General features: G+C 44.2%; 5 protein-coding genes across 6 annotated transcripts; 3 read left to right on the plus strand and 2 right to left on the minus strand.

Annotated features, from left to right (window-relative positions):
- The first annotated feature begins 2,183 nt into the window (after positions 1-2,183).
- On the plus strand, positions 2,184-4,619 carry LOC308324320 (nucleoside diphosphate kinase B-like). Its single transcript, XM_080776353.1, has 5 exons — positions 2,184-2,333; positions 3,359-3,486; positions 3,641-3,742; positions 3,952-4,064; positions 4,312-4,619. Exons 2-5 carry the CDS (start codon positions 3,370-3,372, stop codon positions 4,427-4,429), a joined length of 450 nt encoding a protein of 149 aa, XP_080632479.1. The 5' UTR covers positions 2,184-2,333; positions 3,359-3,369; the 3' UTR covers positions 4,430-4,619.
- Positions 4,620-6,161: 1,542 nt separating this feature from the next.
- On the plus strand, positions 6,162-9,384 carry LOC308324321 (nucleoside diphosphate kinase B-like). Its single transcript, XM_080776354.1, has 5 exons — positions 6,162-6,321; positions 8,313-8,440; positions 8,554-8,655; positions 8,810-8,922; positions 9,094-9,384. Exons 2-5 carry the CDS (start codon positions 8,324-8,326, stop codon positions 9,209-9,211), a joined length of 450 nt encoding a protein of 149 aa, XP_080632480.1. The 5' UTR covers positions 6,162-6,321; positions 8,313-8,323; the 3' UTR covers positions 9,212-9,384.
- Positions 9,385-13,641: 4,257 nt separating this feature from the next.
- LOC308324505 (nucleoside diphosphate kinase B-like) lies at positions 13,642-15,429 on the minus strand. The gene is made up of 5 exons (XM_080776552.1): positions 15,294-15,429; positions 14,794-14,921; positions 14,538-14,639; positions 14,217-14,329; positions 13,642-13,947 (listed from the first exon to the last, which is right to left on the minus strand). The coding sequence occupies exons 2-5, from the start codon at positions 14,908-14,910 to the stop codon at positions 13,830-13,832; spliced, it is 450 nt and encodes a 149-aa protein (XP_080632678.1). The 5' UTR covers positions 14,911-14,921; positions 15,294-15,429; the 3' UTR covers positions 13,642-13,829.
- A 4,275-nt stretch (positions 15,430-19,704) lies between these two features.
- LOC308324506 (nucleoside diphosphate kinase B-like) lies at positions 19,705-20,974 on the plus strand. The gene is made up of 4 exons (XM_080776553.1): positions 19,705-19,839; positions 19,991-20,092; positions 20,528-20,640; positions 20,836-20,974. The coding sequence occupies exons 1-4, from the start codon at positions 19,723-19,725 to the stop codon at positions 20,951-20,953; spliced, it is 450 nt and encodes a 149-aa protein (XP_080632679.1). The 5' UTR covers positions 19,705-19,722; the 3' UTR covers positions 20,954-20,974.
- A 4,050-nt stretch (positions 20,975-25,024) lies between these two features.
- On the minus strand, positions 25,025-27,367 carry LOC308324507 (nucleoside diphosphate kinase B-like). Of its 2 annotated transcripts, none has more exons than XM_080776554.1 (5): positions 27,215-27,367; positions 26,257-26,384; positions 25,830-25,931; positions 25,614-25,726; positions 25,025-25,312 (listed from the first exon to the last, which is right to left on the minus strand). In XM_080776554.1, the coding sequence occupies exons 2-5, from the start codon at positions 26,371-26,373 to the stop codon at positions 25,195-25,197; spliced, it is 450 nt and encodes a 149-aa protein (XP_080632680.1). In that variant the 5' UTR covers positions 26,374-26,384; positions 27,215-27,367; the 3' UTR covers positions 25,025-25,194. The 2 variants fall into 2 exon arrangements, with proteins under 2 accessions (XP_080632680.1, XP_080632681.1); XM_080776555.1 differs by having other exon boundaries at positions 26,257-26,375; positions 27,215-27,340.
- Positions 27,368-27,638: the final 271 nt, after the last annotated feature.

Consider the following 27,638-nt stretch of genomic DNA (forward strand, 5'->3'; position numbering starts at 1 on the left):
TTTGACTGACTGACTGTTTGACTGACTGTTTGACTGACTGACTGACTGTTTGACTGACTGTTTGACTGACTGACTGACTGACTGACTGACTGACTGACTGTTTGACTGACTGACTGACTGACTGACTGACTGACTGACTGACTGACCCTCCATGCTGATCAATACAGCATCATAACAGATGACTGATTCTGTGTGATGGAGAGAGGGTCTGAATCATTCAGGAGTTACAAGTGAAAGTGAGGTGAAGAAAGAGAGAGTGGTTCTCTCTCTTGCATTCAGCGTACGCGCGTGTACATGCATGTGTGTGTGTTTTCCTTATTTGGAAACTGAATTGCGAGTCCCTGATTGCAACTGATAAGAGGCACATTTTGTTCCTTAATTGTTTTGGGGGAATCATTAGAATTCATACAGCTTACGTAGGCCTATACAATTATACAGGTTGTTAAAACTTCAACCCTCAGGACTAATAAACTGGACCTGGGTTGTCTCTGACACTTCGACCGCTTTGGTTCCGTCTGCAGTCTCTGCACAAAGTCTCTTTGCCAAAAGAAAATAGCCAATCTACAAGCTTATGTAGATCTGCTATGTTCCCCTCCATGAAGAACATGGATGCTGCAGGTTCAAGTGGTCAATACAATGTGCAAAATATTCAACTTAAATGATGATCCCTTATATCTCTTAATTGTTTTTCGTGGAAATTAAGGGACGCCCGGCCCCGTGTAGTGTACCTTATTTGAATTTCAGGTACAGTACTTAGTAACCGTATAGCTGCATGTGGGTGTGGGTTGTACAGTATGTGTACACATGCCCATGTGGGTAGACGGGTTCATGTGCCAGAGAGAGAGAGAGAGAGACGGATATTCTAAGTATAAACCCATCAGTCTATGCCAGCGCTGACACGGCTGAGACTGATGCCAACACACTGGGTAGTAGTATAAGTATAAGTACATACATAAGTACAGGAGGCTCAAATGGTTACATAGTGTGTGTGTGTGTGTGTGTGTGTGTGTGTGTGTGTGTGTGTGTGTGTGTGTGTGTGTGTGTGTGTGTGTGTGTGTGTGTGCGCAGATTCTGCCAATAAATTAACAATGACGTCACTGTGTATACGTTGTTTAATGTCACACGCTTGTCACTATAATTGACCAATACTGCAATTTAGAACTATATACTTCGTTACCAGTAAAAGTACGCAATTGAAAATGTACTTGAGTAAAAGTATACAAAAGTATATCGGCATCAAAATGTTAAGTGCTGACATGGCCGAGACCGATGCCAGCACACGGGGTAGCAGGCAGCCAAAACGCAAGCCTATAGTACAGATAGTACAGTTACTACAGTAAGTACACAGTCTTACCCTGACCTGGTATGATATGTTCTAGTAGAAGATTAATCTATGTCAGTGCTGACATAGATGTCAGAGACACGCACGCACACACACACACGCACGCGCACGCTTGTTTCTGTTTCTCTCTCTTCATTCCTAGCACATACTTTATGTCACTATCTGAGCAGCAGACGCACTAGCACTCACTAACACATGCACGCACTTTATACGCACGTGCCCACGCATGTGCATGCACACAGACACACACACACACACACACACACACACACACACACACACACACACACACACACACACACTGACGCACACACATGTCACACACCCTACAGTATAGATAAACCGAAATGTGTTAGGAAGACTCCTCCTCATACAAAGCCGTCTCTCTCTCTCTCTCTCGCCATCCTGACAGTTGCTGACACCTCCATCCAGTAGATAATGGAAGCCGTGTGACTGTGTGTCGCAGAGAGTGGCATACTGCATACATCACACTCTGATCCCTGATAACACAATGCACACGCATGCACGCGCACACGCATGCACGCACGGGCGAGCGTGCACACACACGCACACACACAAGAAGGACAGATGCATATTGCATAATCAATCACACACACACACACACTCAAACACAGCGGGCAGATGGACAAGCACAAGCACAGCTGCAGAAACACACACACACACACACACACACGTGCACACGCACTCGTGCACACACCAGCCGTTGTATATATGTTGCATTGTGCCTTATTATGAGCTATTCTACTGTCCTGCAATGACCACGTAAAGAAAAAGAAAAAAGATCAAGTCTAAAATGTCCTTCTCACTCTTGACATTGGCTCCTCCCAGAGGCCCCCGCCCCTCCCCTCCCCGTGGCATGGAGTGTTTAAATAGAGGGCCCCTTGGAGTTGTTCGTCGTGATCGCATCCCCAACCGCAAGCAGTCGACTACCCGCTGTCCTCACAAGTTCCTGTGAACTCCCCTTGAAAAGGTACGGTAGTTTTGAGAACTTTCTAAAAGCATCTATTGCCTAATTTGCCTTCTTGTGAAGACTACGCAATGATGCAGATGCAAATTTTATTTGTATTTTTATTTATTTTTAGGCTTAAGCAGATACAGGCTGTGAGAAAATACATTCAAAGAGCCTATCGATGACCTGCAGCTACTCAGTCAGGCGTACAATATGTCTAAACTGAATGATTGGATGAATGACAGTCCTTGAGCTTTGTGGGATTACAGTCACATACTAAGGAGGTGTTTGTTCAGCCTCTTCTGGAAGGCGTGAACACTAGCTAGATGTAATGTCTCCAACAACCACAGGGGGAGAAGGCTGTTCCATGTCCTTATAGCAGAGTGGAGAAAGCATTTGGTGTTTGACTTGGGGGGGTTTCCAGGGTGTGGCTTGGTACTAGTACTCTCCGGGTGATTCGACCTGAGGTGTGAGCTTGAGGTAGTAGTGCTTTGAGAGGTCCACTGGACAGTTGGGAGTGTGCATCTTGTAGAAGAACAGTTGTTGCTGCAACTGTTCTGCGATGACTCAGCTTGCCGATGGCGTACTGCTGTAGGGAAAGGTCCTCATCTACCCAGATGGTTTTCAAGGACTTCTTTTGGATGAGGTCTAACTGCCTGAGAGTGGTCAGAGAGGCACTCATCCATCCAGGCTATAGGCAGGAGTACTCCATGATACTCCTGACCTGGGTTTTGTAGATGTTGACTCTGCCTTTAGCATCAAGATTGTTGGCCAGCTTGCGCAGTGCTCCAAGACGTTGTCCAGCGCGTCAGTTGCTGATCATTTATAATGTTAATTGTGGCCTACATAATAAACCATGTGCCCGCTAGTATACAAAATGAGTGTGATATGTCACGTATGTCCAGAGTAAAATTGATAAAACTACATCATTAAACTGCATATTGTGCACGAAAAGGGCATGCAGTCAAATAGCCATTAAATGGCTGATGGTGCAAGAGTATCTGGCAATTTGTGATTTGACTTTCTTTCTTTCTTTCCACCTGCAGCACCTGCAGAAATGGAGCAGACATTCATCGCAGTTAAGCCCGACGGTGTCCTCAGGGGCCTGTCCGGTGAGATCATCAGGCGCTTTGAGGCCAAAGGCTTCAAGCTGGTTGCTGCTAAATTCATCCAGGTAACGTGATGCACTGAGTGTCCACTGCAATACGTATAGGCCTGCTCAACTGGCCCTCTCTCCTGACTTCTATTGCACTGTAATATAAATATTATAGATTAAAATGGTCAAAATGCAACTAACTGAATGATTCATTGTTTGCGTGTGTGTTCAGCCCACTGAGGAGCACATGAAGAAGCACTACCTTGACCTGGCCGCCATGCCTTTCTACGCTGGACTCTGCAAGTACATGTCCTCTGGACCCGTCCTGGCCATGGTAATGAACACATTGCACGCTCACATGCATCCTCTCAATCACTCACTCATTGACTCTATCTCCACCACACCCCTCTCTTACTTCTTATTCCTCTCCTGTACCGCCTCCCCTCATGAATCAAGTGTTACACAGACATGTATGCAGAATTGCAGATACAGTATGCAATCTTTAACTGAACAAATTACAACAATATATTAAATTCTCTCTAGGTCTGGGAGGGAACGAACATTGTGAAGATGGGCAGGTTGATGCTCGGTGAGACCGACCCATCTAAGTCTCAGCCCGGCAGCATCCGTGGAGACCTCTGCGTCACCATGGCCAGGTGAGCCTCATTGATGAGGATTTATATATAGACGGGGCGGGGCTCGCCAACGCTGTGCTAATCACCAAATCACTAGTTCCCATTGATATTAGGTTGACATCTCGGTCACAACATTGTTTTTTGCATAATGACAATCAATGTCAGCAGATAGATTGATAGAAGATCTATAGATACATCTAAAGCGTTTATAGAATTAATTAAGTGGATTTAAATATGACCTCAATTAACTGTCCTCGTCTCCTCTCAGGAACATCATCCACGGCAGTGACACCGCGGAGAACGCCAAGAACGAGGTCGGTCTGTGGTTCAAGCCCGAGGAGTTTGTCACCTACCAGCTCCCCGCACACGCCTTCATCTACGAGTAAATTTCAAACCAAACTGAACCAAACAACATCCAACAAATCAACTGGACCGTTTTTTATACTCTATACGTCTCTCATGTCTTCCGATCCTCTCGTGTTTTGTTCTCCTCTGTGCACTTTTCAATCCAAACCACTTGGCAAAGTCACAAACCCATGTATCACTTGTCAATAAAGTACCTACAGTGAGAGAGTACCGTGCTTGTCTCTGGGACTTTATGCTGGGGGGTTGGGGAAAGGTGGGATAACTTTTGTGTTTCTAGGGGTGGTGATGCACAAAAAGCAACAGTTTTGAATGTTCACGGTAAGGAGATCTGAGGCAACGGAGGAGAGACAAACAAAAGCATTTACTAGTTTATACTGTAAGCCTTCAAAACATTCTTTGGAGCAGGATAACTTTGGTTAGGGTTTGAACCAGTGATCTTAGGATGTCATAGCGAACATCGTAATAACACAATGAGCCACATATGTATTAATATTCACTCAGTTTTATTAATGTGTTAAGTGTTGTTCTGGATGTTATAGGCTGCCTTACAAAAACACGTTGGCTTTAAAGAGTATACACAACCCTGTAAGCGTTTGAACCGGCGATGATGCTGGGAACATTTAGAGAATGCCATCATCACAGTAGCCATGTTGTAGTTGAACACAACACGACAACATTCGCATTTGTGTACGGCGTCAAGTAGTTCAACTACTTTTCGGGTCATTTTTGTAGTTGAGGCTATATGACTGTACCTTTTTCTTCGATCCAAATTGCTTTGAGGTCATATATCATATGCTGATGATTATGGCAAATAGTCACAGAATGTCACTGCATTGAGAGACATGCACCTGCTCCCACAGCTGCTCTATACATCTCCTTACAACAGTGTCTATTATTAATAGAGACGGCACCCGGAGGAAACCCTGAGGTCGAAATGGACATAGCCGAATTTGGTATTGCAACACACACACACACACACACACACACACACGCACACGCACTCACACACGCGCACACGCACACGCACACACACACACGATCATATTTGCATACTGTATTTGAAATAAGGCAGAGCGTCGTACGTATACCGTGCACTGACTGGCAGCCCCAAATGTGTGTTACGATGGTTTTATACAATCTGAACAGGGAAACAAATAGTTTTTCTGCTAATCAGATTTTAATCACATATTCCTTAGGCCCAAACTGCACCAATGCAACTCCTATAGCAACTGCCATCGGTTTATAATGGTTTCATGCAAAAATACACGCAACTATACTCGCAAACCGTCTATATCTACATCAGGACAGTTTTCTGAAAAAGCTATGTTTCTATGTCAGTCGGTTTTTAAAAAAATTGCTAAAGCATAACATGATGCTATATAACACCAAAAGGTGGTTCCCGCCACAAAATGGGTTAAAGTGCGGTGTTTGGGCCTCTGCCTCGTTCTTCAGAGTGAGTCAGACTATACACAAAAACTTCAATCTGGATATAGGATATCCGCGGGGGATGTGGTGCGGGGCTGCCAGTCTGAAGAACATAATGGACACATAGACACACACAACAGCACGACAATAAGCGTCAGAATCACACAACGTTTAGTCACACGTATCTAATGACATGTACTGTAAGGATCGAAAGAGATCTGTGACTGTATCCAGACTGTATGTTGCATTGTGCCTTATTATGAGCTATTCTACTGTCCTGCAATGACCACGTAAGTAAAGAAAAAGAAAAGTCTAAAATTCCTTCTCACTCTTGACATTGGCTCCTCCCAGAGGGTCCCTCCCCTCACTGTGGCATAGAGTGTTTAAATAGAGGGGCCCTTGGAGTTGTTTGTCCCCGGTGAACGCATCCCTTTGCCGTGAGCAGTTATCTCCCGAAGTCCTTACAAGTTCAACTCCCGTTGAAAAGGTACAGTATAGCTCTGAGGCTGGCATGACACACCTTTTTCACTGGCACTATACTATATATACACACATTGTCGTGCTAAAGCTTGTATTTATTATTATAATTATTTTCATAATAGCCTTTGTTGCAGAACTCCACACATCGACCAGAACACTGCAGAATGAATGCAGTTTGTTTTATATTTGCAAACGGAAACTTTTTTTTCTTTTTTTTCTGTTGTGTGAAATGGTAGCATGCACACACACACACACACGCACACACACACACACACGCGCGCGCACACGTACGCACGCACGCACGCACGCACGCACGCACGCACACACACACACACATGAAGAAGCACATGCATGTGCTTTTTCATGACAACGTAACTTGATGGCTGCACACAGGTGCCAGCTATACAGCATGGTCGTGCAGCAACTGATTCTTTTTCGAGACTTTTTATTTATTTTTATTTCACAAACAGTTATCTCTGAGACTCTGTAAGGGTCAATGCTCTTGCACTCAGGGGCTCAATGTGATTCATTTGCAATCATATTGACTTCCCTCCAGAAAATATCATTGTCATTATTCAAAATAATTGATTTGATGCAATCATTTGCAATTATTTTTTCCATTAAAGAGGAATGAATTGTTATGAACATATAGTGTAGTCATTCTAGTGCCATGTGTAGTATAGTAACAGCTGACTCTACACACCACATGTGCTGAAGCAAAAACTAACACATGTCACATGATGTCAGCAGCTAATGCCAATGGTGAATATCCTGTTTCACAGCCTGTTGCATGCTTAGCTTCATTTGTTCTTTTTTCTTTTTTCATTAGCATTTACATTTTGAACTATGTGAAATTAGGGGCCACTGAGCAGCATGTGGCCCCTGGCACCCTGCTAATGTGTCTTAATGACTGGCCCCGACACAGCTTCCATTATCCAATCTCTGAATCTGTGGACGTAATTAGGCGTAAAAGAAAGCTTGCCATTTTCACTGAACACTAACCTGCTCGCTCCTTGGCATTGACTCGTGAATACATCTAGGTGGACTATACTAGATGTTTGATCTATATTGATACTCAGCGTGGAAAGAATTTGCCAAACCGAGAGCAGGTGTCGGCTTTGAAAAGGCGCCAAATACAGGGTGACCCGTCCGGATCATCTGTGTGGTTTCGGAAAATGTGATCCAGATCAAAATACAAGAGTGGGGTCTCAATTTCTAAGCGACGGAATGCCAACACGGCAGTATAAGCCACGGCGCTAATGGCTTCTGAGTGTCTGGTAAGATATTGTCTCACGGGAGTATCACTTTGAAATGAGCGGCTAGCTATCTCGCACTGGGCAAGCAGCCCGCAGGGCTCAAACCACATTGTCCGAATTAATTGCCCGTATCAAGTTCTATCGCCAGGGCTAATTCTCAAACGTGCCAGCGAAGCAGAATGCAGGACAGCCAATCCGTGGGGGGGAGGGGAGGGCACGGACGGACACTCAAGGAGAGTGTGGAAAACATTTATCCTTGGCATAGCCATTCCCCTCTGGGCTAAAGAGTTGATTTCCACATTGGGGGCCTGCAGTAGGCATAGGAAAAAGGGAGACGGATAAAAATAGTAACATTTTGTTCTCTGCACAGCCGCCTGTGTGTGTGTGTGTGTGTGTGTGTGTGTGTGTGTGTGTGTGTGTGTGTGAGCACGCTAACAGCTGCGGCCCTGCAGACTGCCAGTCGCACACAGTATAAGGACACAGGATACATACCATCCACAAGGCCATTCATTCTCTAAAACTATAAGCTGAATGTTGGCATGAGTGAGGTGACAAGAATACTCTTGTTTATTGTAGCAGGGGTCACCTGCTACAATAAACCTCCCACAGACACATAAGGTTAGGTTAGGAGAATGTAAAATAGAACCCTATATACCTCTATACACAATACATAATTGTTTGTTTGCATTCCAGTTTTAATGTACAGCTACTTCTTTCTTTCTTTCTTTCTTTCCACCTGCAGCACCTGCAGAAATGGAGCAGACATTCATTGCAGTTAAGCCCGACGGTGTCCTCAGGGGCCTGTGCGGTGAGATCATCAGGCGCTTTGAGGCCAAAGGCTTCAAGCTGGTTGCTGCTAAATTCATCCAGGTAACGTGATGCACTGATAGCGTCCAACACTCTAATACGTCCAGTAGCCCTCCCTATTACACTGTGACGATAAACGATTCATTATGTGTGTGTGTGTGTGTGTGTGTGTTCAGCCCACTGAGGAGCACATGAAGAAGCACTACCTTGACCTGGCCGCCATGCCTTTCTACGCTGGACTCTGCACGTACATGTCCTCTGGACCTATCATGGCAATGGTAATGGACACACATCCTCTCAATCACTCACGCATTGACTATATCTATCTCTACCACACACCTCTTACTTACAATGTTTAATTGAACAAAGTACAACAATTACCATCAAGTACAAATTCTCTCTCTCTCTCTCTCTCTCTCTCTCTCTCTCTAGGTGTGGGAGGGACAGAACATTGTGAAGATGGGCAGGTTGATGCTCGGTGAGACCGACCCATCTAAGTCTCAGCCCGGCAGCATCCGTGGAGACCTCTGCATCAACATTGGCAGGTGAGCACCCGAGAAGACCAACCGCAGACGATGATGATCTCTAGACAGGGCTCGCCAATATGACCCCTATACCATTCACATGACTAGTTGGTAGATAAGTCATACATACTGTACTGTACAGTTCAAATCAGTTACATGTTTCAGTAACAACGTCTCCTCGTCTCCTCTCAGGAACATCATCCACGGCAGTGACACCGTGGAGAACGCCAAGAACGAGGTCGGTCTGTGGTTCAAGCCCGAGGAGTTTGTCACCTACCAGCTCCCCGCACACGCCTTCATCTACGAGTAATTTTAAACTGAACCAAACAACTCCCGCCATCTCAAATGGACTGTTTTTTTTATACTCTACATCTCTCCTGTCTTCTCCAATCCGCTCATTTTGTCGTTCTCCTCTGTGCACTTTTCTATCCAAACCACAAACCTGCATCGCTTGTCAATAAACTTTGCTATAGTGAGAGAGTACCATGCGTGTCTGTGTGCCTTCCTGATGGGGTCTGGGAAGGTGGGATAACCATTGCATGTCAACATCTCCGTGATATTGGTAGGGGCAACTTGCCATAAGAAAGCATAATGTGCCTGCATGAGACCTATGTAACCTATGTCACAAATGTTCTCTGTATGATAGCCTTTACTCTTAATATCATAATAAGGAAAGATATTATGAAACCAAATATTCTGCATGATAACATAACTATACATATATGGCATTTAAGTTCACAAAATGTTTATGTTGTGGAGAAACATTCTGAGTGGCTTGCCCCTGAACACTATGCCCATAATAACTCAAAAGAAGACCAATATGGCGGCTGTGTTGCCCCATAATAATAATAACTCAAAAGAACAGTAGTGGCCAAAGCGGTGTCTACGTATTATCTATGGGTAAACTGTTATGTTTCATACCTTGCAAATAAAACAACTGTAGATTCAGTTCATAGATAGACCTTTATTGATCATGTCACCCCCCAAAATAACACTCTAATGTCATAAATGGTAAGAAGTAGCCAGCAAACTATAGGCTATTGTACTGTGTTGTCAGCCCTGAACACCAAAATATATGGCCGCTCAGTGTGTTAAGACCTTCTCTAAAGGTTCCCAAGATCATTGGTTCACGCTTACACTTCCTGATAAAGAGAGACTGAAAAGCTTCCAATCCACTGTGAGTCCTCAAGGTCCTTAGGGGAGGACAGATTCAGCCTGGGCACACTTGAACTTCCATGCGCGGCCAAAGGAAGCTGTCTTTTGCGTCATCTCCGGGTTTTTAGACAGCTGGTGAATGGAAAAGAAGCTCCACCCACGTGGCAGAATGCCGCTGGAGCTTCTTTTCCATCCACCAGCTGTCTAAAAACCCGGAAATGGCGCAAAAGACATGCTTCTTGTGTCCGCGCATGGAATCTTAGGTGTGCTCAGCCCCAGACCCATAGAAAGGCTGCACCAGCCAACATCCGATCCGATACTCAAATGTCTGCATCCTCGGCCTCGCCTCCTCCATGATCCACTAGCATAGGGGTGTGTTACACAGTGAAATATGTGACTGTATGCACTTCACATAACGTCAATGATGGTTCAAGTGTCTTTATTAGGAAAAGAAAAACCCTTGAGATATACCATCTCTTTACCATTACCATAGCCTCTGTAGGCTACCCAGGCTTTTAGTTTCGTTAACATTCTGCTAAAAAAAGAAATACCATTAATTTACCATAGATAGATAGATAGATAGATAGATAGATAACTTATGGTCCCAACACAGATAGGCTACATGTCACAATCATTACTGTACATGTAAACATTAGACAAAACAAATTACATTTTAACTTTCTCTTTTCTTCCCCACATCTTATCAAAATAACAAAACAAATATAACAGAAAGAAGGAGAAAAAATAGAGAGGTAGAAACCAAAACAATAAAACAGAGATAGTATTTTCTTCTACTCTGATAGGCCTTTTACATGTAAAAGTCTCAAATGATGTGCCTTAGTTGTTGGCGTCAGTTTTGCAACAGCAGAACTTACTTTACGGCAAGCATTTTGAGGCAAACAGAAATGGCGGCTCGCAGCGTTCGACAGCAACACGCTAGTATTTCCAAGAGTAACAGATACTGATCAAAGGTTAAGTCGCAGGACAACGAAACTGAACGAAGTTCTATATGCAAGTTAATGTGCTAAGTTAGAACAAGTTCACGTAAAAGAAAAAAGAAAAAAAGGAAATAAAAGAAAGAAAGAGGAGTTTGTTTATCACCAGTGACGTTATGCAGATTTCATTGGAGGAATGCCTCGGCGTCTTCAGGACTGGAGAAGAATGCGGGTTTGCCCTGGAACATTATATTCTAAACCCAATCTGAGATTACATCCATCGGCAAATAATGGAGAAACAGCGCCCTCAGTCAACAGTCTGTCTCGAGAGACTATTCTAAATCTACAAGGGTGGAGTAAAGTGTGTTGGATGTCCAGCAGTCCAGGTTCGGGTGCGGTGAATCTTCTCGATAGTCGGGGGGAGTTGGGAAGTTCTCCTTGGCGAACAGCCGCCGTCCTCGGTTCTCAGCTTCACATCATCAGCCTTCTCCCTCAGGTAAGGACCAAGGCAATCGTTTTTATTTCTCCAGCTTGTTCATCCGCATTTCGTGTTCTATTATATTGATCTGGTTGTAGCAGACTCTGTGTTCAAGCTCCTCAACTTGAGCTCCCAGCGTGGACAGCTTTCGCTCTATGGCATTTAAGCTCTTGTGGATCTTGTCCATCTTTGTGTCAAAGTGGGAAAGCATTTCTGCCTTCAGCTGCTGTAAAGCGGCACGGTTGGAGATGGTTTGATCCATGACAGGAATCAGGCAGGCGCACACAGCTATCTTGAGCTCAAGCTGAGCTGCTAGGATAAAGTCCTTATAAGCACTGGGTTATCAAAAATAACAATTAAAAAAGAGGATATTAGGACTTAAAATAGAAGTTGCAAAGTAATACAGGTAAAGTGCCGACTGAGGATCCAGCGAACCAGTGTTGGGTTAAGTGACAAGTCATCCCTCAGCTATAGTTGGGCGTTGGCCTAGAAAGAAGTCACATGCCAGTAGTAGAAACATTATGTCAACTGAGTTTTATTTAAAAAAAGGTTGACATTTACTTTAGTAAATATCTGTGTGTAAAGTAAAGCCTTAAAGAAGTAAGGTAAAGAAAGAGACAGGATGTGTTGGAGGTGCTCTGTTGCGTGACATTTGATTTATGTCAGTCTAGTCTTCTTTAAACATAAAACTGTAATGATAACTGCAGTTAACGTATTGTCTGCAGTGCACTAATTATCTGCATGGGAACAAAGACAGTTGTTTAATGCCACAGCTATACACCTTAATTAAACAATGTTACATTCTCTCTGAAATATTACAGCTACCTGGAATGTTTAACGCTCTAATCCAGGGGCTCCCAAACTGTGGTGCGCCGTCCTTTAAGGTCCACCCCTTGTCTACACCTAGTCTAGGGGGTGCGTGGCATGAAAAGGGTAATGGCAGTTTTATGGTGTTATTTAGCACAAACGGCAAAATCTGATAAAACACTGTTGTAAGTGTTGTAATCTCTAATTGGAGACCCTCGTCTGGTTCTGACAGACGGGTATAGTGTGTGCACTGCAGGCTGGGTGGTGTGTGATAATCAGGTTGAAGTATTCCTTCGGTACGGCGACTGTGGCGGCGTACTATGCCGTAATGAGGCACATTATGACGTAAATCTTCCCTTCATTACAAAACAAACATTGAACTAAAGACAAACATTAAACCTGTTTATAGGAGGGGCAAAATGTATAATTTTCGGTTAAACACGACGAGACTGAGCGTTGGGGGGGGTGCGCCAGCTAGCCAGGTCAGGAGGTAGCAGGGGGTGCACGGCCAAAACAGTTTGGCGACCGCTCGCGAGTCTAGTCCAGTCTGTGCTCAGATCCTGCCTAGAGCCGGCCAGCCTACTGTATCCAGTAAACATGCAGACACACAGTCACACACAGTCACACAGTCACACACAGTCACACACACACACACACACACACACACACACACACACACACACACACACACGCACACACGCATGCATTTCCTTCATTGCCAATGTCACTCACGATCCAGTATATGCTATGACCTCAAAGCAATTTGGATGGAAGAAAAAGGTACAGTCCTAAAAATGACCGGAAAAGTATAGCTGAACTACTTGACGCCTGTACACAAGTTATACGAATGTTGTACCCGCAAGGTAAACTACATACATAGTTCAACTACAACTGCTCATGGCTACTGTGACGATGGCATTCTCTAAATGTTCCCAGCATCATCGGTTCAAAGTTCAAACGCTTGCAGGTTCGTGTATACTCTTAAGGCCAACATGTTTTTTGAAGGCTAACATCCAGAGCAACACTTAACACATTAATACAACTGAGTGAATATGAATACATAGTGTGAGCACTGCCACTGTGGCTCATTGTGTTATTACGATGTTCGCTATGACATCACTGAGATCACTGGTTCAAACCCTAACCAAAGTTATCCTGCTCTTGTGTCCACGACTCCAAAGAATGTTTTGAAGGCTTACAGTATAAACTAGTAAATGCTTTTGTTTGTCTCTCCTCCGTTGCCTCAGATCTCCTTACCGTGAACATTCAAAACTGTTGCCTTTTGTGCATCACCACCCCTAGAAACACAAAAGTTATCCCACCTTTCCCCAACGCCCCAGCATAAAGTCCCAGAGACAAGCACGGTACTCTCTCACTGTAGGTACTTTATTGACAAGTGATACATGGGTTTGTGACTTTGCCAGGTGGTTTGGATTGAAAAGTGCACAGAGGAGAACAAAACACGAGAGGATCGGAAGACATGAGAGACGTAGAGTATAAAAAACGGTCCAGTTGATTTGTTGGATGTTGTTTGGTTCAGTTTGGTTTCAAATTTACTCGTAGATGAAGGCGTGTGCGGGGAGCTGGTAGGTGACAAACTCCTCGGGCTTGAACCACAGACCGACCTCGTTCTTGGCATTCTCCGCGGTGTCACTGCCGTGGATGATGTTCCTGAGAGGAGACGAGGACAGTTATTAGAGGTAATATTTAAATCCACTTAATTCTATAAACGGTTTAGATGTATCTATAGATCTTCTATCAATCTATCGGCTGACATTGATTATCATTATGCAAAACAATGTTGTGACCGAGATATCAACCTAATATCAATGGGAACTAGTGATTTGGATGGGAGGGGTTCGATTAGCACAGCGTTGGCGAGCCCCGCCCCGTCTATATATAAATCATCATCAAGGAGGGTCGGTCTTCTCGGTGCTCACCTGGCCATGGTGACGCAGAGGTCTCCACGGATGCTGCCGGGCTGAGACTTAGATGGGTCGGTCTCACCGAGCATCAACCTGCCCATCTTCACAATGTTCTGTCCCTCCCACACCTAGAGAGAATTTAATATATTGTTGTAATTTGTTCAGTTAAAGATTGCATACTGTATCTGCAATTCTGCATACATGTCTGTGTAACACTTGATTCATGAGGGGAGGCGGTACAGGAGAGGAATAAGAAGTAAGAGAGGGGTGTGGTGGAGATAGAGTCAATGAGTGAGTGATTGAGAGGATGGGTGTGAGCGTGCATGTGTTCATTACCATGGCCAGGACGGGTCCAGAGGACATGTACTTGCAGAGTCCAGCGTAGAAAGGCATGGCGGCCAGGTCAAGGTAGTGCTTCTTCATGTGCTCCTCAGTGGGCTGAACACACACGCAAACAATGAATCATTCAGTTAGTTGCATTTTGACCATTTTAATCTATAATATTTATATTGCAGTGCAATAGCGGTCAGGAGAGAGGGCCAGTTGAGCAGGCCTATACGTATTGCAGTGGACACTCGGTGCATCACGTTACCTGGATGAATTTAGCAGCAACCAGCTTGAAGCCTTTGGCCTCAAAGCGCCTGATGATCTCACCGGACAGGCCCCTCAGGACACCGTCGGGCTTAACTGCGATGAATGTCTGCTCCATTTCTGCAGGTGCTGCAGGTGGAAGGAAAGAAAGAAAGTCTAAATCACAAATTGCCAGATACTCTTGCACCATAATTTAATGGCTATTTGACTGCACGCCCTTTTCGTGCACAAAATGCAGTTGAATTATGTAGTTTTATCAATTTTACTCTGGACATATAACCTAGCACACTAATTTTGTATACTAGTGGGCACATGGTTTTATGTAGGCTACAATTTACATTATAGACTTGGCCTAAATTATCAGCAAGTGCATCTGCATCATTGTGTCGTCTTCACAAGAAGGCAATAGATGCTTTAGAAAGTTTCTGTGGTAAATTGTCATCATCAACAAACCAAAGAAACAATTCATAGGCTAAATAGGCTATCTCAAAGCTACCGTACCTTTTCAACGGGAGTTCACAGGAACTTGTGAGGACAGCGGGAGTCAACTGCTCGCGGTTGGGGATGCGATCACCTGTAACGAACAACTTCCAAGGGCCCTCTATTTAAACACTCCATGACACAGGGAGGGGAGGGGGCCCCCGGGAGGAGTGAATGTCAAGAGTTACGGTGGGGGGGTCGGCGGTGTCTGGTTGGCACATCTCTTGGCACAGAGAGAGGGAGGGAATGTGTGGAAGGCACATCCATACTGTAGGCAGTGAATCTATGGGGGAAGTGAGTTTGCCGCCTCCTGAAAGATGTATGTTCAGGCCTCATTTTCACCCATTTTGGGCGTTGGCATCATGTCATGCTTTAGCTATTGACAAATAGCAGATCTACAAGCTCGTAGCGCGCCACCGAGTGGCGCGCTACGAGCTTGTAGGTCTGCTATATTTTGAAAAATCAAAGAACGACTGACATTAGAGACATAGCTTTTTCAGAAAACTGTCGGGATGAACAAGACATTTTTAGAATCTGATCTCGGGTCAGAATGGGTTAAGGGATGGTGGTCGGCATCCCACACCCGTTCTGTTCTATAGGTGGGTGGGTGCCAGATCTCAGATCAGATTAAAATAGGCTGCATTTTGCGTCCCAAAACGCAGTTTATAGTTAAGGGACGCAATAAAACAACGACCTCTGCATCCACGGGATGCACTACTGTACTGTTTTTTTATTCTAGTTTATTTTGCTAGCTTTAGTTATAACAATCATTTCTTCTTCTGTTTTCTACATGAATATAACCTCATTATAACAGTATAAAATGAAATGGGAGTTAAAATGCTGCAATTTGTATAAAATGGCAAAATATGACTCCTAACGTCGTTGAAGTGGGACTCATAAAATGTCCCGGCTGGGACTCATCTAAAAGACCATCCCTGCATCCCGGGACTCGTTACATTTGAAAACCTATTTACATTACTGGTCAGGTATTGTTTATTAGATTAGATCCCCATTAGATTTCGCCATGACAAAAGCTAGACAAAAAGTTGAACGAAAAAAACATGAATTACATCAAATTATGCAATAAATGTAGTATTCTACAATTCAAACTAAACCAACATCACTTAACAACACTTCCAACGTGGTGCCTGTGGAGATTAGTACAGGCAGGAGTTTTGTTTGTGTTAGTTATGTAATAAGGCAATGAGTTCCATCCTATTGGCTCTACAGATAATAGAATATTTGGTTGAGGCGAGGTGTTACCAGATCACCTGAACTGGCTTGTCTACTCAGTGGTTGTTATGTTCATCTCATCTACAGTACCTGGTACTCAAAGACCTCAAATACATACTGGGGTTTATTGTTCATGAGCTTGTAGATCTGCTATCTTTTTAAAGCTTACCCTACACTACTGTATAGTATACTGCCCACTTGTGGTGCAGCTACAGTAAAGGTAAATATAATAAGTTGAGGGTGGCAGCCATATAATGATGCTCTCAGAATCCTGAGTGCCAGTCATCTGTTTGTAAACAGTGGTGCTCCTCCTACTCTGGATGCTGTTCTCATGAGGAATCTATAATGTACAGTTTTATGACGAGGTTGAATAACTCAGAAAAACAATAAATCATATTGACTTTGGCCATGCCCAAGAAGAGCAGCATCAGGTACTCCTCCTGCTTCTGGAAACACTGGAGAGAGTGAGACTTTTTGTGTTTTTGTTGCTGTTCTTTTTGTATTGTCCACCTGTATTGTTGATTGTTATGGACCATGTAGTCTGAAAGAAAGATTGATTGAATAAGCTAAAGCATAACAAAATTCTTAAAAAAACACCAATAGGGGGTTCCCGTCCTGAATGGGTTAACCCATTCTGAACGGGAACCCATTTTGGTGTTAGCATCATGTTATGCTTTAGCCATTGAAGAAATAGCAGATCTACAAGCTCATAGCGCGCCACCGAGTGGCGCGCTACGAGCTTGTAGGTCTGCTATTTTTGAAAAATCGAAGAACGACTGACATTTTTAGAATCTGATCTCGGGTCAGAATGGGTTAATCAGACCAGTGTGTGTCCAGTGGAAACCTCGGATGAATCTGATCTCAGGTCAGAATGGGTTTAACATCCGGGTGGGTGAGAGCAGGTACAGCCGTTCCGTCCGTCTCCCTGACCACCATTGGCCAGCTCTCTCTGACTGTACTGGGGGATCCTTCCCGAGGCGGCGTTCCCACAGATATAATCCCTCTCCCAACGGGTCCTCCCGGTCTGCCCCGTGGCCTCTTTCCAGCTGGATGTGCCCATGAGGAAACCCTCTCCCTGTTCCCCTGGGGGAGGCGACCCGCGGCCGGCCCAGTCCATCCCCAAGAGCCCCATAGCCACCTCCACTGGCTCCGTTCTGTATGCTCCACTCAGTCTCTCACAGATGACCAAGCTATAGGGACATGGCCTGCCAGCCAGCCAGCCTCATGCTTGCAAGCAATAGTCTGATTTATAGTGAAAATGATTAATTCATTATATTGTTGGTTCAGAAACCCCATATCTCCATATTCTAATTTTATTATTTCTTCCTTTTTTTGTTGTTGAGTGGAACAGCAATGTCTGTGTGTTGTGTATGTGTGGTTAACCTATGTGTTCATGAGCACCAGTATGAGTACCAGTAGGGGGCGCTGTTGTGCCATGCAGAAACAGTGAGACCCCTTTTCCACTGGTTGGTTCCCAATGGGAACCGGTTCAGTTCTTTTTGGTTTTTAGTCCATGAGCCAGAGCTCCAAAATTGGTGGGCAAACTATACCCCTATATTAAATTGTTTATAGGATCAATACAAGTAAATTAATACACGATAACCCTTCCACAGTAGTAGCTTTTTCATATTTTTGATTCTTTTGCAAATTTTCCTACATAATGCCTCATTTGCATATTAAAAATGTAAAATTTGTAATACAATAAATCATTGTCTTCGTGTAAGTACTCAATTGGGGAAGTTTAATGGTGATAACAATCTAATATAGGTATGGTTTTGCCCACTTCATAATTAACGTTTCAATTTTGGAGCTCTGGCTCATGGACTAAAAAACCAAAAAGAACTGAACCGGTTCCCACTGGGAACCAACCGGTGGAAAAGGGGCCTGAGAGAGAGACAGTGCTGCACTGATGAGAGAGAGAGAGCGAGAGAGGGGGGAGTTGCACCACTCGGTTCGCACGGGTGTGATTTCTTTTGTAAAATAGTGGCCTACTACAGAGTCACACGAAAGCATCAAAAGTAGCAGTTTTGAGCTTGTAGTTCTGCTACCTTTGTTATATTTTACACACACACACACACACACACACACACGTGTGCACAAACACACAAACCTGCATGCGCGCGCACAAAATAATGTCCGCGTGCTGAATTAGTTGGCAGACACATACATTAGACACACGCTCACATGTCAGAATCGCTCTGCACAATCACATGTACACCTATAGACCTAAAATAGATCTGAATGTACTGGGACGGTTATATATTCAGCCGGTGTACATTGCATTGTGCCATTTATAAGTTAAGCTATGCTGTGTATCGTGATTGTTCAACATAAATATAATTACACTATCGACCGGATCTTCTGTTCCATTACATACTGTACATAGCAACTGAGAAACATGTGTGACTGTGACTGTATCTATTTAGTGTATACTTACAGTATACAGTCTCTAATGGCACTGTAGTGGACTGTATGTTATCCTTTAGAATTATTTAACTAGTACTTTGCTGGGTGTTTTATTGTATTTGTATATTCATGTATTGTCCTGTATGTATGCATTGACCTGAGCAAAACAATTTCCCCTTGTGGATAATAAAGACATCTAATCTAATCAAATTTAATCTAATCCTATTCCCTGTGTACACCGATTGAACTATAAAATTGATGAATCAACGAAAGGAAATATCTCTCTCTCTGTGTCTCTCTCTCTGTCTCTGTGCCAAGAGATGTGCAAACCAGACACCGCCGACCCCCCGTAACTGTTGACATTCACTCCTCCCGGCCGGGGCTCCCGGGGGCCCCCTCCCCTCCCTGTGTCATGGAGTGTTTAAATAGAGGGCCCTTGGAGTTGTTCGTCGCCTGGTGATCGTATCCCCAACCGCGAGCAGTTGACTCCCGCTGTCCTTCCAAGTTCCTGTGAACTCCCGTTTGAAAAGGTACGGTAGCTTTGAGGGCTGGCATGACGTTTGTTGATGATGATAATTTACCGCTGATAACATAGGCCAAGTCCACACAAATGTCAATTGTAGCCTACACGCATAACAAGCCATGTGCCCACTAGAATGATGTGTGATGTGTTGTGTCCACAGCAATATTGATAGACTACTTCTGCACATGCGGAAAAGGGCACGCAGTCAAATAGTCCTGATATTGCAAGAGTATTTGACAATTTGTGATTCTTTCTTTCCTTCCTTCCTTCCACCCAGCACCTGCAGAAATGGAGCAGACATTCATTGCAGTTAAGCCCGACGGTGTCCTGAGGGGCCTGTCCGGTGAGATCATCAGGCGCTTTGAGGCCAAAGGCTTCAAGCTGGTTGCTGCTAAATTCATCAAGGTAACTCTACTCTCAACTCTTAATACGTAGGCCTGCTCAACTGGCCCTCTCAACCCTATTGTACTGTAACATAAATTGATTAAGATGATCAAAATACGACTGAATGATTCATTGTGTGTGTGTGTGTGTGTGTGTGTGTGTGTGTGTGCAGCCCACTGAGGATCACATGAAGAAGCACTACCTTGACCTGGCCGCCATGCCTTTCTACGCTGGACTCTGCAAGTACATGTCCTCTGGACCCGTCCTGGCCATGGTAATGAACACATTGCACGCTCACACCCATCCTCTCAATCACAGACACTCTGACACCCCACATACACATGCAGCGCTTTTGTACTGCAATGCTACTGACAATGCTACTGACTCCACTCAACGATTGCAATTATCGTTTCCTTTTTTTCCCTCTCGATTAATTGAATGATCAAAAAGCATGTTTTGTTTTTGTAAACTTTGCTTTTGTGTCCTTTTACTGTCTCTGACACACGCTACTACTGTCATTGATCTGCTCATGTACAGTACCCTGTTCTATCTCTACGCCTTCTCTCGTGAAAGCATTCGCTCGTTGGCTTGATCGAGGATTACACAGACATGTATGCAGATACAGTATGCGATCATTAACAAATTACAACAATGTATTAATCTGTGTCTGTGTGTGTGTGTGTGTGTGTCTGTCTCTCTCTCTCTCTAGGTGTGGGAGGGACAGAACATTGTGAAGATGGGCAGGTTGATGCTCGGTGAGACCGACCCATCTAAGTCTCAGCCCGGCAGCATCCGTGGAGACCTCTGCGTCACCATGGCCAGGTGAGCACCCGAGAAAAATCACACCCGTGTGAACTGAGTGGTGCAACTCCTCCTCTCCCCCTGCCCCTCTCTCTCTCTCTCTCTCTCTCTCTCTCATTAGCAGGCAACAGTGCAGCACTATATACTATACTATACTGTTTATAGAATTAAGTGTGTTTAGTATTTCTTCCAACAACGGTCCTCGTCTCCTCTCAGGAACATCATCCACGGCAGTGACACCGTGGAGAACGCCAAGAACGAGGTCGGTCTGTGGTTCAAGCCCGAGGAGTTTGTCACCTACCAGCTCCCCGCACACGCCTTCATCTACGAGTAAATTCAAACTGAACCAAACAACTCCCGCCATCTAAAATGGACCGTTTTTTATACTCTACATGTTCCGATCCTCTCATGTTGTTCTCCTCTGTGCACTTTTCAATCCAAACCACTTGACAATCACAAACATGCAGTACTTGTCAATAAAGTTCCTTCATCGAGAGAGTACCATGCTTGTCTCTGGGACTTTCTGCTGGGGTGTTTGGGAGACGTGGGATAACTGTTGTCGTTCATACTTGCACATTTTTTCATGGATTTTGTTTTGCTGCCATTTCAGACCGACGTGAAAGAGAATAGTTGTCACCTCCTAAATTGATGGACCCTGCTGGCTCTTGTGCAGAAAGCAACATCTTTGGAGGAAAGGGCACACGTCTGTTCACGATGTAGTTTACTATCTACAGTACTACCGTAGTTCTCTAGTCATACTGCAGTTTTAGGTGATAAGGTGACCACCGGAAATTACAACATGGCGTCACGCCGCGGTGATAAGCGACTCACAGCTCACCCCAACACATCTCTCTGTTTTACTAACCGTATCACCTAAAACGGGAGTATGGCCTTAAAAGCCTTCAAAACATGCTTTGAAGACGAGAGCAGGACAGCCTTGCTAGGGTTTAAACTTTAAACCAGTGATCTTCAGAACATACTTTTGAGTGTTGTTCTGGATGTTGGCCTTTTAACCCATTCTGACCTGAGATCAGATTCATACGAGGTTTCCACTGGACACACACTGGTCTGATTAACCCATTCTGACCTGAGATCAGATTCTAAAAATCTCAGTCGTTCTTTGATTTTTCAAAAAATAGCAGACCTACAAGCTCGTAGCGCGCCACTCGGTGGCGCGCTATGAGCTTGTAGATCTGCTATTTTTCAATAGCTAAAGCATAACATGATGCTAACACCAAAACGGGTTCCCGGTCAGAATGGGTTAAGCAAGAAATGATTTTAACAAATCATATGGCACAGGTTTCTCTGCCTTTTCCATACAGCATGTGACCACATGTTGTGTGTAGAGGAATTAACGCACATCTTAGTACAAGATTAGTAGTTAGATTATGTCATATACCCTGAGGAAGGCAGTTGTATCTGCCGAAACGTTGGTTCCTACTCTGCATCCTAATACATAATCGGCACTTTGGCTACCAGTGTGTGTGTGCGGCCACTCTTTTGTCTTTTTAAGACTTAACTCTTTAGATGTTTCTGCCGTGATCCTGGCACCACTACTAAGACTGGTGTGCGTTTAGCATCCTCCTGCACAGATTATGTCGAGTTGGCATGAAGTTTATATTATTTACTTACTCTAACGAACTCTTTGAGGGACCGGAAATAGTGGCACTATTCCAACACAAGATTAGCTCGGACCTCATTCTCCCCGCTTGGCAATGACGTGATTTTCCCTAGAAATGCTCTAAACGGCCTGTTCGTCTACAAAGTTTTGCTAACACAGGATGGTGTGAACACAAACCAAACCTAATGAAAAATGCAACAATTTGCTTCTGGAATCCGACCGGAGCTTTTTGGAGGACTTTCAAGTGAGAAAGACAACCGAGTCTTACGCCAAATGTGGTGACCCGTCGGTTTCTGTTCCGTTCCGCTGGCTGCAGGTGTTTTCCTGTGGATGAGGGTTCCAGCATCGGCCAATCATCGAAGGGGCACCTATTTCACTGTAACACCGCTATGCTGGCGTTGGCTTGAACCAATGATCTTGTGAACACCTAGCGAAGGTCTGAGTCATATCTTATAGTGTTGACAACACAGTACAGTATAGTTTGGTGTTTTTTGGTGACAGTGGGCCTATAGTACAATGTTTTAGTATGACTCCTTAGCTTAAAATGTCCATTCTGAGTTTTAATAGGGCATGCACGTGACATCATCGTACCTGGAAGTTATGCGGGAACGCCCACTGAGTGGCAAAAAACTACTTTCTGTCCTTGACAGCCCACTCATCCAAACAGAAAAGTCCTGTCTGATTGCATTAAACAATGTTAAACTCACCACGAAAAGCTTGAATTTTATCCTCTTTCTAAGTTTTTGGAAGTGCTTAGAAAGTTTGAAAGTGCTTGTTTTCAATAACACAACATTTTGCTGCCTCCTGCATTATGTGACATTTAGAAACGGGTGGTACGCAGGACGGTTGAGTGATTTCCAACGAGCGCTTCCAAACTCCAACACTCCATGCTGCTCAATGTTTTGCCACTCAGTCTAGATGAGGGGGGCGTGTCCTGATGGGAAAATCATGCATGTGCAATACTCTATTCTATTGCTTGTACTGAACTATATACTATGTCTGGTTTGGATCAGACATCAACATCATGTCCATCATCGAGGACATCATTAATATATTGGTTGTTTGTAAAGCAGGTTCACAACCTTGAGCTGAAACGTCATGAGAGCATCTGATCATGTCCATCAAGGGTGAGACGGTGAGTACAGTAGTTTGAATCTAGTCTTGTCTTGCGTTTCTCTCATCTCTCTCTGCACTTTGTTTTTCCTGTCTTTTGTCACTGACTTGTGAAATAAGCCATTATTAAAAATAAGCCTTAAAGCGGCACTATGTAAACATAATAATGAAATGATGTTTCCAGTCTGTATGGTAGTAAAGTATACTGTACGTTAACACCAATATAACTTGTACAGTTGGGGTGGTTGTGTTTTGTTTCCCTGCTCTTCTATTGGGCAGCGGTGGCCTAAGGGTTAGAGGAGAGCCCTTGTTGCCGAAAGGTTGCCGGTTCGGTTCCCCGGGCGGGCAGGAAAAAATCTGGGTGCATGGGGAAGTGATTGGTCATCACTCACCCAACACCGCTGAAGTGCCCTTGAGCAAGGCACTGAACCCCCAACTGCTCCGCCCTGGAGCTGCTCAGTGGCCAACAGTATAAGACTGTGGTTGTACTGGGTCAGCTCCCAGGTTTTAATGTGTGTGTGTGTGTGTGTGTGTGTGTGTGTGTGTGTGTGTGTGTGTGTGTGTGCATGTGTGCGTGTTTCTATTCAGTATTTTAGCTGTGACGTGAGCGCCCCCTCCTGAGATACTTCCTGGTCCTACTTTTGTGTCGCTTTTGTGTCCCCATAGAGTTATACTGTGACGCTCCGTCGGACTAAATCTGAGACGAAAACTACCACAAAAGTCTCATTTTACCGCTTTCCTCGCAACAACAAAGCGGCGCTCCTCTCCCAAATCAGGCCGTCTGCCCCACATGGAATACTATCGCCATTTTATTTAATTGTGTCAACTAAATCCTCATTAATGCAAACTAGATTCAACATACTCAAGCCTGCACACATTCTAAATATAACCCCGAAATGTTTTACAGAGCAAATGGACTGTTGCCACCTTCAATAATAATGATAATAATAGTCTTTATTGTCTCCACATCATATATTTTCTTTGCCATGGACACTTGTACAAAACATTAATAATTCTACTCGAGTTGGAAGCATTAAGACCCATTTTAACCCTCAATGGCTTCCTTTCTGAAAAATAACGTCATTGTAAAAAGATTCACGCGTTTAGATATTCTATTTACAATGAGATGCGGACGGGAGCTGGTGCCACTTGGACCCGGACAAAATTACGTCAGACTAAAATACTGAATGTGCAGGGCCTTGCTGAAAATGAGCACCTGTGCTCAGCTACTTCCCTGGGTAAATAAAGAATTTAAAAAAAGAAAAATAAATTGAGACATTTAGGTTGTGTCAAAGGTCGCGTCTCACCTATAGAGTCAGGATCTGACACCAATTCTCAAGGTTCGATTTATCCCCTGAGCAAGCAGGCAGGCTCTATTAGCTCAATGGTAAAAACAAAAGACAAATCAGTTTGAGTACAGTTCAGTTTGCGCAGGAAACTGGAGTCAAATCCAGGGTAGAAGGGGGAAGTTACATAGTGCAGCTTTAAAATAAAATAAAGATTTCAACAAATTAAACATTCACACTGTCAGTGTGTCATCCATTTAATGTATTGTTGTTATTTTTGCAAGCCAATATGAATGGCTGCCAAACCTAATTCTATAAAAGTATTAAACATCAAAGGCTTTCCCACCTCTCCCAAAACCCCAGCAGGAAGTCACAAACACCATGGTACTCTCTAAGGAACTTTATTGACAAAGTGATGATGCATATGTTTGTGGTTTTGGGTTGAAAGGTGTACAGAGGAGAACAAAATGAGAGGGTCAAAAGACACGAGAGATGAAGAGTATAAAAACAATGGTCAGGACGGTTTCGGCAGGCGGCAATACGTCGGGTTTTAATTTACTCGTTGATGAAGGCATGGGCGGGTTGCACGTAGGTGACAAACTCCTCGGGCTTGAACCACAGACCAACCTCGTTCTTGGCGTTCTCCGCGGTGTCGCTGCCGTGGATGATGTTCCTGAGAGGAGACGAGGAGACGAGGAGACGTTGTTAGACGAAATGCAAAACAAAACACTGAACAAATAAACGATTTGACCTATACCTTGACTCATCTACCAATAGCCCTTCTACCTATACCTACTACCTAATACTATGTGAATATGGGAGATAGCTTCGGCTATATGATGAATTGAAAATGGAGGACCCCTTAGTGCTTTTCCGGATGTTATCCCCAGTAGCAGATTTTGTATTGACGTGTCGTTGGCACTGTACCCATTCTATCAAACTGTTAATGACTGTCGGTCTTCTCGGGTGCTCACCTGGCCATGGTGACGCAGAGGTCTCCACGGATGCTGCCGGGCTGAGACTTAGATGGGTCGGTCTCACCGAGCATCAACCTGCCCATCTTCACAATGTTCTGTCCCTCCCACACCTAGAGAGAGAGAGAGAGTGTAGAGTAGACTGTAGAGTCAATTTTATTTATATATGGTGTGTGTGTGTGTGTGTGTGTGTGTGTGTGTGTGTGTATTAATTACCATTGCCATGATAGGTCCAGAGGACATGTAAGTGCAGAGTCCAGCGTAGAAAGGCATGGCGGCCAGGTCAAGGTAGTGCTTCTTCATGTGCTCCTCAGTGGGCTGAACACACACACGCACACACACACACACACACACACACACACACACACACACACGCACACACACAAACTTTAAGTCAGGCAGAGAGTACCTAATCAGTGTTCTAGGTACATAAAGTATTTGGCGTGCTTTTATTTTCTTAAGGTATATTGAGCATTTTAATTCAATCCATCGAAATCTTCATTCAGAGACACATGATCCCGGAGCCACATTTCGACTGTAAACCCTGCTCCAAATGCTAAACTAAAACGCTGTACTATACTAGCATGAGTGAAAAGGTTAGCAAAACGACCCCCGACAGGCACATTATATACACGACAGTTACCTGGATGAATTTAGCAGCAACCAGCCTGAAGCCTTTGGCCTCAAAGCGCTTGATGATCTCACCGCACAGGCCCCTCAGCACGCCGTCAGGCTTCACTGCGATGAATGTCTGCTCCATTTCTGCAGGTGCTACAAATAAACCAAGTGAATGTACTGTATGTATGTATGGACGAACGGATGAACTGTAAATCACACATTGCTATAGCTTGCGCTCTCTTGCAACGTCGTAGCCATTCGAGGGCTATATTTGCGTGCATACCCTTTTCACAACGTTTATCGTCGCTGTCGGGCGGAAACCGTCGTATGTCCAAAACTGTTCCTTTTCCAGGATTCAAATTCAAAAGCGCTGTAGCAAAAAATAGCAGATCTACAAGCTTTTGTAGATCTGCTATTTTTGCTACAGGTTTCATTTAAAGTACGGTACAGAATTAATTCCATACGTTGATCTGACCGCTCGCCCAGCAGTCTGTCTGCCGTCACCCAGGTGGATGCGTGCACCCCCCCCCCCCCCCCAGGGCGTTTTACTGGTTATGTAGTCGATTTACATTGTAGACTTGGCCTATACACTATGTTATCACACAACTGCATCTGTATGCGTGTGTACTGTAGGCTACAAAATAGACGTTTTAAAAGGTTTCTGTGGTCAATTATTTGTTATCGGCAAAGTAAACAATTCATGTTATCTAAAAGCTGCACTTTCCTCTGTAACTTTCCTCTTTTGCGCAAGCCCTGACATTTTTTTTTATACCATTGAGCTAATTGAGCATGCCTGCTTGCCACATGGGGACAAATTGAATCTTGACCTTCAGGTCAAAATTCATGTCGGATCTAAATGTCTCAATAGAAGACCAGGGAGACAAAATGCAAACACGGCCCAATTATATAAGTTACTATTAATACAATGTCAGTCCAATGTGTATAGTAGTGCCAGTCATGCCAGCCTCAAAGCAATACTGTACCTTTTCAACGGGAGTTCACAGGAACTTGGAAGGTTGGACAAACTGCTCACGGCAAAGGATGCGATCACGACGAACGACTCCCAAGGGCCCACTATTTAAACACTCCATGACATGGGGGGGGGAGGGGCTCTGGGAGGAGTCACTATCAAAGAGCGAACGCAGCATTTGAAGACTATCAACGGAGATTTACGACTTGAGTCACTCACTCAAGACATATCAAGACTATGAAAGGCACAATGCAATGAAGTGAATGTTAAGAGGTGGGGGATGGGTTTTGGTTTGCAGATGTCTGCTGTGTGTGTGTGTGTGTGTGTGTGTGTGTGTGTGTGTGCGTGCACGCGCGCACACTGATTAATGAAATGTCTTATTAGTCCTGCGTTTGACCGTCCACTGCCCTCTCTCTTCTCCCTGGTTATCTGAAACC

Source organism: Protomyctophum bolini (assembly GCF_963924005.1).
Source record: "Protomyctophum bolini genome assembly, chromosome: 11".
Classification (NCBI taxonomy): domain Eukaryota; kingdom Metazoa; phylum Chordata; class Actinopteri; order Myctophiformes; family Myctophidae; genus Protomyctophum; species Protomyctophum bolini.